At 34.3% G+C, this 10,281-nt stretch overlaps 1 protein-coding gene across 1 annotated transcript in view; it reads left to right on the plus strand.

Moving 5' to 3' along the window:
• Positions 1-10,281, plus strand: part of LOC110022813 (D-xylose-proton symporter-like 2) — a 78,699-nt gene that overhangs the window by 14,234 nt on the left and 54,184 nt on the right. Inside the window, exons 4-10 of the mRNA XM_020721927.1 lie at positions 1,828-1,887; positions 1,977-2,043; positions 2,116-2,240; positions 8,667-8,768; positions 8,846-9,214; positions 9,336-9,383; positions 9,469-9,531. Of these exons, the coding sequence (XP_020577586.1) occupies positions 1,828-1,887; positions 1,977-2,043; positions 2,116-2,240; positions 8,667-8,768; positions 8,846-9,214; positions 9,336-9,383; positions 9,469-9,531 (834 nt within the window). The remainder of the gene's footprint in view (positions 1-1,827; positions 1,888-1,976; positions 2,044-2,115; positions 2,241-8,666; positions 8,769-8,845; positions 9,215-9,335; positions 9,384-9,468; positions 9,532-10,281) is intronic.

The following is a 10,281-nucleotide window of genomic DNA, read 5'->3' on the forward strand; positions in this document are numbered from 1 at the left end:
GTGTCAGGATGTCCAGGAGAAATCAACACTTTGATTGTTGAACAATTTTTTAACATAAGCTTGAAAGAACTAGTTCAATATATAAGGAGTTAAGGAACTAAATTGACATATTTACAATTTAGGATTAAAATGACTCCATATAGTTTTTCAGAGGTTATTTTACTTTTTTTTCTTATACTTACAATCGCTTGCTTAATAGCTCTAAAATAAATAACTACTCATTGACCTCAGCATCAACTGGTGTTTGATAAATTCCTATAAACCAAAAATATTGAGTTGCTTGTTCCAAACATTTCTTTTTTGCATTTTTTTATAATTATTAGTTTATATTACTGGAAAATGAAGCCAAATGTATGGTAGTTTTTTTGATTTTTTGAATATATTATGCATTAGAATTGAAATATTCGTTGAGGACCTACTTCTTTGCTTAAAGCTGGTTAATTACAATGAATATATGCTTTAGGGTTATTATATGTTAGGATAATACAGTTGATACCTAAAAAAGTAGGTTTATAAATTTATTAGTAAAGTGGGATATGCTATTTTGATGCAGGTTTATGTCTGCAAAATTTCTTTTGATTCAGAAGTTGAGTGAGATAGAAGTATAAATCTTAAGGTGGATGTATAGAAAACTAGGAATGATAGAGTTTGAACGATTATTTTAGATAATATGTACAACACTTACTGAAGATTTGTGGGGAAATGTATGTTTTGGTTATGTACTTGATTCACGTATTGATCTATTGAACTCAAGATAGAGTATGTTGGAAGACTAATGAAGAGATGGCTAGAAAATGTTGTTGGATCAAATTTTATCCTCCATATAATGTGGATATATTGTTTAAAATATAGGTGCTTTTTTCTTGGGTAAAATGGTCTTGACATGCTTCAAGTTTATGACCTAAAATGGAATGATTACCCTTTCAACCGTGCTCAGTTTATTACTATGCAATACATAAAGAGCTTTAGTTTAAGTTTCCTAAAGAGCATGACTATGCTTGTTCATGAAGAAGTACATGGGGAGCAAACAAAGTGTAATTTAAAAAGCTGCAAGTAAATTCCATTTTGCATTCAATAAGAGCATGTTTGGTTCGAAGGAAATGGAGGGAATGTAAATGAATTTTACCTTATAAGTTTATTTTGGATGTTGGTTTCTAATGCAATTATTAGGTAATTGGATTTTCCTTGAAATTGCTAATTTATGTATTTTTTATTGACAATTCCCTGCTTAACCCTGGTTAAAAAAGAGGAGAAGTTTATTAACTTATCAGATTAACTCACGTATTCCCTTGTTATATGAAACAATAACACAATTTTTCATCAACTAAACAAAAGAAAAAATTCCCTCATTTTCTACTCAACTAAACATTTGAATGAAAAATAATTTGGTTTCAATTACAATACCTTTTACCCGTCCATTTACTTTCCGTTTCTTCTCTTTCAGTTCTTTCAAACCTCTGATAAGTTAGTAGTATTTCTCCCTTTTGTGATTATTTGTCTTCTAAATTCCGCTCTTATATATAAGACTTCAAGGTTTTCATTTCATTTTAAACAGCATGTAAGTAGGCAAATGTCAAATATGTTATAACAAAACCAAGAGTCTTTGAACTGGATAATTTGAAGGGTAGTAAAATTCTCTAATATCAATTTAGTTTATGACTCAATCTGAATAGTGGTATATCATTGTTAAAGCAATAAAATCAACTGAAGTATAAGTTGCTTCTTATCTTCCGTGAACTTTGACCTTTGTTGATCTATAAATTTGTCAAATTTCTTGCTTACTTTTGACATGCCTCATGTTCCTAGTATATATCTATTTTTTTGTAGTCTGCTAACTTGAGCGGAACAACATGGTACAATTTGAACTCTCTGGAAATTGGATTGGTGGTGAGTTGAAATAGCATTACTCCAGCAACCCAATTTTACCGTTGGATGTTTTGCACATAATCTCTTCCTTCTGTTTCTGCATTTTGCAGGTCAGTGGCTCTTTATATGGGGCATTAGTTGGTTCTTCTTTGGCATTTGCTGTTGCTGATTATTTAGGTTAGTCCGAATTAACATTTTAATGCATTTAATACTTTATTTTATAATGCTTAACTGTTTTTATCAATGAAGGGAGACGACGGGAGCTAATGTTTTCCTCTCTAGCATATCTCGTTGGATCATTATTAACTTCACTGGCTCCCAACTTTCCTGTTATGGTGATTGGTCGCCTGTTATATGGTATTGGAATTGGACTGGTAATGACTGGTCTTGATGGTTTACTTTATGATACATTAAGCATTTTGTTGAAGTTTATTTTTTATTTGTGTGAGTGGCCCTTATGCTACAATCTCTACATACTTGATTTAAAGCATTCCATGGCTGCCTACTTTGTCCAGTTCATTTTACTTTGTCATTGGAACTTCGGTCTTTGTATTTCTACATTTTAAGGATTTTGATAATATCCTTTTCTTTGAAAAGTAAAATTGGAAAAAGGTGACTAGATCCATCTTTGGCCTTCTTGTGTATTGTATAGGAAATGAAATAAGGGCAAGCTTAAGCAAAATGTACCAACATTCTGAAAGATGTTCAATAAACAACCAACATTCTGAACTCCCTCAAGTTAATTTCACAAAAGAGCGTAAGAAGATCTAATGAGCATTGCTGAAAGAAGCATATTTAATGTACCACTGAATATAGGTTACTGTGTAAGCTTAAGCAAAATGCACCGCTGAAAGATGTCCAATAAACAACTAACATTCTGAACTGACCCTCAAGCTAATTTCACAAAAGAGCGGAAGAATGATCTGATGAGCATTGCTGAAAGAAGCATATTTAATGCAGTCATAGCTAGCTCTTCTTGTCAATTTCACGTAGTAGTTCACATTTTTTTTTTCTGTTTTTCTATAGCATATTGAACATAAGTAATAGATTACAATGTGAATGGTGAAGAAGAGTGCCCCAATGACTAGTATTGATCAGGTACTTAACTGGAGCAAGACATTCACATTTTTTTTATTAACCTAATTGTCATTTTAAAGTTGACTTTTCGTATAAATCACGGTAAATTTATTATTAAGTAGCGATGTTTTTTTTCTCAGTCTATTGTTTTTTAGGAAGATTTACTTATAATAGCACTCAATTATTATGTATTTACATATATAACCCCTGAGCTTAAGTTTTACATATATATGTCACCTTTCCTTTGCATAAAAAGACGTTTTCATTTTTTAAAAGTTAAAATAGTGGTATTTTTTATATAATATGAAAGATTTGGGTGGTGTTGATGTAAAAAGTAAAGTTTAGGTGTTAGATTTGTAAATACCCATGAAATAAGTGGTATTTTTGTAGAGGACCCTATTTGGTAAAGTTTCCTTACAACCTAAAGTTTTGTTGCTTATGGCGCTTGAACATCAGTTGCTTTTAGGGCTGTAAACGAGCCGAGCTTGAGCGAGCTCAGGCTTGGCTCGTGTTCGACTCGTTCGAAATAGCTCGTGTTCGAAATCGGCTCGTGTTCGAAATCGGCTTGTGAACGGTGTGTTTGTGTTCGACTCGATTTAAATATTCGTGTTCGGCTCGAAATTGTCTCATTAAACTAAAATTGAGAAAAATAGATGTAAAGAGTGAAATTCGAACCTGAATCAAATCTATACAAAAAAAGACACTAACCACATTGCCACATGAGGTGTTATGATTTAAATTTAGACATAAATATATAATATATTATTATATAAATAATATATGTAATATATTGTTATATAAAAAGTTATATAATTTTTTTTTCGAGCCATTTCGAGCCGAACATGAGCTGCTTAACGAGCCGAACACGCGCTGTTCATGAACAACGAGCCAAATTGACAGCCCTAGTTGCGTTATTCGGAATCTTCCTCTATCATGCTCCACTTGTGGGAAAGAACTCATATATTTGACATGTTTCGATATGGTCACCATTTTCAACAGCATTATCCTCTTACTACATCTTGCTTGAGGTGTTTACATCTATTTTTTGCAAATCTTTTTGAATAACTTTTATCTATATTTATGCCTATATGGATAGATGCATGCATGCATCTTTATATGCATGTTTCTATGATGAATGGGTGCATGAATGCTTGCAGGAATATATGCCTCTTTGTATTAAATTGCGCTTATGTTTAGCTTAGATCAATACAACAACACCACAATAACAAAACCTTTATCCCACTAAGTGGGGTCGGTTACATGAATCCTTTTTCTCCATTGCGTCCTATTTAATGTCATATTTTCATTTAATTCTAATAAATTAAATTAATTCTAATAAATTAAGATCATTTTTTATACAATAAGCAAAGTCATCATAGGTCTACCTCTGCCTTTCTTAACATAAGTTGAATCTACAACATCTACTCTTCTAATCGGATTATCATATGGTCGATGTTTAATGTGATCAAACCATCTAAGACGACTCTCTCTAATTTTGTCAGTCACCAGAGCTACACCCACCCTATCATGGATATATTCATTTCGCATTTTGTCTCTAAGTGCAAAGCCACTCATCCACCTAATCATTCTCATCTCGACAACACTAAGTTTTATGCTTCTCTTTTAAATGCCAACATTCAACGCCATAGAGCATTGCGGGTCTCACTACCATCGTATAAAATTTTCCTTTCAGTCTAAGTGATACTTTTCTATCACACAATAGGCCTGAAGCATTCCTCCACTTCAACCAACCAACTTGAATACTACCAATAAAATCCTCATCAATATCACAATCACTTTGAACAATAGACCCGAGATATCTAGAGCATTCACACCTTTTAATAATTTGATCACCTATAGTTACATTTCTATCACTAGAGCTGCTACTACTAAAATTACATTCTATGTATTTAGTTTTAGTTCTACTCAAACGAAGGCCTTTAGACTCCAAGGTAGACCTCCATAATTCAAGATATTCCTGAGCTTTCTCTCGTTTTATCCACGAGAAGGATGTCATCAGCAAAAAACATACACCAAGGTACATCGTCCTGTAAGCGTCCAATATGATTATCCATAACTAGAGCAAAAAGATATGAGCTTAAAGCTGTTCCCTGATGTAAACCAATAGAAATAGGAAAATATTTTGTCAATCCTTTTGTTCGAATACACATAACAGTTCTTGTATGCATATCTTTAATGACTTGAATATAAGTAATATCAACACTTTTCTTCTCAAGAACTCTTTCTTCTCAAGAACTCTCCAAAGTCTCCAAAGGATATCTCTTGGAAACTTATCGTAAGTTTTTTCTATATCAATAAAAATTGTATGTAGGTCCTCCTTATTATCTCTGAACTTCTCCATCAAACCTATCAATAAATGTATAGCTTCCATAGTATACCTGCCCGACATAAATCCAAATTGATTAAATCTTGGTAATACATCTTAATCTATGTTCAATTACCCTCTCCCATAATTTTAAAGTATGACACATCAACTTAATTCCTCTATATTTGACATATTCTTTTGCATCCCCTTTTGCTCAGATCAATACTGGAGTAAAATTATCACGCATAGCCTTGTTCATATTGAGATTTGATGAGCTAGCCTATAGCTAGGTTTCACTTGAATCAAATTTGAACTAAACAATTTTGAGCCAATCTTAAGTCAGCAACTCGAGCTTGGATCATATACAACCTTAGTGGAGCCAAGACTGATTCAAGTCACATAATTACCAGTACAGTGAGATAGTTTGGCCAGGAAGGTATTCGGTTTATTCTCAGTTATTTGGATTTAAATTCTGTGGGTTCATTGCTTACATTATGGTTTGGCCAACTAAAATCTTTCATGTTAAACGATTGACTGAGTTGACAGCTCAAAAGCCCCAACGTTATTTTGAGAAAATCATGAGATAACAATAACAGTGAATCCCAAGGGTCCAGGGACACATTAAATATTTAGGAAATTTAAGTACATACCACACAATTCTTTTGTATTTACATATCAAACTTGTAAATTTTGATATTTACGTTTATAACACGGGTGTCATAAGCTTATATCTCACTTTTGAAAGGTAGGTAATAACGATATTTTTAATATGACCTTAAAGAGTGTTATGTAGGGAAGTTTTTAGAAGTTATATTCAGAAATAATTTATTCCTGTAAGAAGTTATGAGGAATAAATTATTTCTTGAGATTAGGAGTTATTTCATTTTATATTTTATATTTATTTTCTTGTATTAAGAGTTATTTCCTTTCCTATTTTAGGATTTACTATTTTATGTTATTTCATTTATCTCCAAATAATTAATATGAATTGATTATTGAAAATATTGGGTGATATATCTTTCCTTTTATATTATTTACTTTTTATTATCTTTCTTATTATAGGATTCATATAGAGGATTATTTATACCCTCCTTTATATTAATGAAAAATCCTTGTTTAATTCCGCTTAATTCCAAATCATTCTCAATTTCAACATTGTATAAGAGCCTAATTTTGTACCTTAGCCACCGGTCCTCCTGCCAATTCTACCGGACTCCCTGTCATCCTCCGTGCGAGAAGAGAGGGGGCAATCATCTTGGTATTGGAAACAACGATTTTTTTTTTCTTCTTATCTACCCGTAGGCTTGGCCTATCAACTGGCCCTTCCCAAGCCATGAGCTTCGACTCTGCCGCCCTCACACGGGTGGCCTCTCCAGGCAAGATTTTTGCCGGACCTCTGTCGGTTGACTCTCCCTCTCATCGACGACCATTCTCTGATGAGTTAGGTGTCGATGACTTTTTACTGTCGCTCCCAGCCCCATGACTTTCCCGCTGTTCTTTCTCTTAGTAGGCCCTTCTCTTGGGCTTTTTCGATAGTAGATACTCCTTCGGAGCTTTTCTCAGCAACAGTCCGACTTCCTGGTTTTCAGCTGTCCGACTTCCCTTATTTTCTGCAGGTCTCTACTGCTTGAGGTGTAGTTTTTTTTTCGCGGAGGTTGGTCCCGTTGTTTTTTGGCGCATGTTCCCTGCAACAGTTCGACTTCCTGGTTTTCAGCAGTTCGACTTCCCAGATTTCTTGCAGTTGTCCAGATTTCCGACAGCCCGACTTTCCTGATTTCATGCAGTCCGACTTGATTTCCTGCAACCTTACAACAACAATCCTCTCTTACCACAACTCTGCATCCCAGCTGATGCTAGCCTTATCGAGGAAGATCCGCAGGGCCTTCTTCGGAATATTTTCCTGCTGCTTTTTTCTGAAGGTTATCTACTTCTCTGCAAATTTCCTTGCAGCATTAGCTGTAGGAGCATTCCACCTACCTACAGACACTACAAGAGCTGCAGTTAAAAGCAACTGCAGTCAATTAGAAGTCAGCCTTTTCCTACAGGTTGTCTACTTTCCTGCCAACTCTCCTGCAATGTTATCTACAGGAGCTTCTATCTACCGACAGACACTGTAGGAACTACAGTCAAAGAAAATTGCAGTTGTCTACTGCAACATTATTTGTGGGAGCCTTCTACCTACCTACTGACACTGTAGGAACTGTAGTCAAAGTCAATAGGAGTACAAGATTAAGACTTTAAATTCAACATCACAGATTCTCTCTCACCCATTGTTTGATGTTTTCAAATCCAAGTTGAACATGGTTTTCAACCATGTTTTAATATGCGGGGGAGTGTTAGAAGTTATATTAGGAAATAGTTTATTCCCGTGAGAAGTTATGAAGAATAAGTCATTTCCTGAGATTAGGAGTTATTTCATTTCCTATTTTACATTTATTTCCTTGGATTATGAGTTATTTTGTTTCCTATTTTAGGCTTTCCTATTTTTTGTTATTTTCTTTATTTCCAAATAATTAATATGAATTGATCATTGGAGATATTAGATTATATATATTTACTTTCATATTATTTCCTTTTTATTATTTTCATATTCTAGGATTCATGTTTTATACTCTCCATATCAATGAAAAAATCCTCCTTTAATTCTGCTTAATTCTGCATTATTCTGAAGTTTTAGGTGTTAGATATGTAAAGAAATAAGAATTGTGTGGTATATATGTAAATACCCCTAAATATTTATCTATGAGTGCCCATATCTTCATATTGAGGTTTGCAAAATTACCGCTCATGACTTCTTATCGTATGCTTGATTTCTCATCCTCATCTCAGCCAAACAGCACAGCTAGGCAAGCCATCTCCCACCTGAACTTCTGGCTTCGAGTCCCATTTTCTTTAAAAATTCTATTATCCAACTCTAGGCTTACCTTAGGGATTGGTTTTCTGGCCATCCTCTCTGGATCGGTAGCCCTTGAAAGAGATGAATACCGATGCGCCCCTTAAAATATGCATGTTTTGCTTGTAAGTGGGAAATCAGCACTTACTTGCGTGGTCATGCCATTATCCTCAGTTTTTTCCCTAGTTTATTTGGAATCTTATTTATATAATCCTATAAAAATCTCTAAATGTTTTGGCGGTGTATACTTCTTTTGAAGTGGTATACTCTTTTATCCATCGGAGCTAATTTGAATAATTCAGTCCATCGATTATCCGTTGAATGTTCATATGGAAACTCTTGTAGCTTAATCCACTGATTCCTATTGATTTTAAAGAAAAATTATTTTCTATTGTGTGAATGTGAAATTGATGCATATTTTGCAAATATTTTTATTAGTATGATCAGGCATTGCCTTTGATATTTCCTCGTGTATGCAACTTATTTATGGTCTTTGATTGTTAGGCCATGCATGCTGCTCCAATGTACATTGCGGAGACAGCCCCTAGCCAGATTCGTGGCACATTGATTTCCTTGAAGGAGTTCTTCATAGTTATAGGAATGCTTGTAAGTTTTGAATCCCAAGACAGTGAATATTGGATTTTTCTGTTTATGAAAGCTCATAGTTCTTGCCATCAATGCAGTTTGGCTACATATCCAGTAGTCTCTATGTTGATATTGTTGCGGGATGGCGTTATATGTATGGTACTAGTGTCCCTGTTGGCCTTATTATGTGTTTTGGAATGTGGTGGTTGCCACCATCTCCTCGTTGGCTGCTATTGTGTGTCATACAGGGAAAAGGAAACATTTCAAGTGTAAGAACAACTGCTATTTCTTGTTTGTGCCGGCTAAGAGGTCAATCTATCGATGACAAAGCTTCGGATGAAATTGATGCCATTTTGCATGAGATTTCTCATGATGGTCAACAAAGGCAAACAACATTTTGGGAGATCTTTCGAGGAAAGTGTTTGAAAGCCCTTTTTATTGGTGTTGGATTGCTCTTTTTTCAGCAGGTGCTTGCAATGTTTTACTGCTTTGATTAAGATCTCAGTTTATCCCTGTTCTGATGTCTTCCAGTCAGTCAGTGAAGTGAAGCCATTTAGTCTAAACCCATTGTTTTTTCCCTAATGTTAGGTCACAGGGCAACCAAGCGTTTTATATTATGCTGCAAAAATCCTCCAGGTATTCTTGGTTTTTCAAGTTCGAGATGGATTTTGAGCTGATTTAATGGTGTTTGTGATTCGGCCATTTTATTTAATGTGGACAGAGTGCAGGGTTCTCTGCAGCCTCAGATGCCACCCGTGTTTCAGTTCTTCTAGGTTTATTGAAGGTATATATTTCTCTAGGTCAGTTTTTTTTTGCAGTTATGAGCTGATCAAAATCAGTTATACCTGTTGTAATAATGCGTTTATTTATTGGAGTTACTAAAAGAGTTATATAGAAGCTATTTTATACTTGGCATTGCTTTAGGTAATTTTATTTTTTTATAGGCTTCTTTTTGCATTTATGCATTTGGTTGTACTTTGCTTACATTTGCACATGTTTTTTTAGAGCCAAACTAACATTCCTTTGAAAGGATATAAAGTTTTGACTAGCATTCATGTGCAAATGAAAAAAATATTACATCAGTACTACGCATGTAGAGTAACGTGCGTAGCCAATGAAATCACAACACGACATCCCACGTGACAGAGAAAAAAAAAAACGGCGCAGTAACACGGGGAATACCCCCCATATTATTCATGTGTTATTGTGTGTTATTCATGTGTTATTGTGTCTTGAGAATATTCCTGGTGTTATAATAACACAATAACACATCAATAATATGTGTTATAATAACACAATAAATGTGTTATCGTATGTTATTTAGGTGTTATTGTGTTCTGAATGAATAACACACAATAACACAACACAATAACACATGAATAACACGGGGGAGAATATTTCCCCGTGTTATTGCGCAGCTTTTTTCTCTATCGGGAATATTTCCCGTGTTATTCATGTGTTATTGTGTGTTATTCATGTGTTATTGTGTCCCGAGAATATTCTTGGTGTTATATTGGTGTTATAATAACACAAT

Source organism: Phalaenopsis equestris, unplaced genomic scaffold, assembly GCF_001263595.1.
Source record: "Phalaenopsis equestris unplaced genomic scaffold, ASM126359v1 Scaffold000202, whole genome shotgun sequence".
NCBI lineage: Eukaryota > Viridiplantae > Streptophyta > Magnoliopsida > Asparagales > Orchidaceae > Phalaenopsis > Phalaenopsis equestris.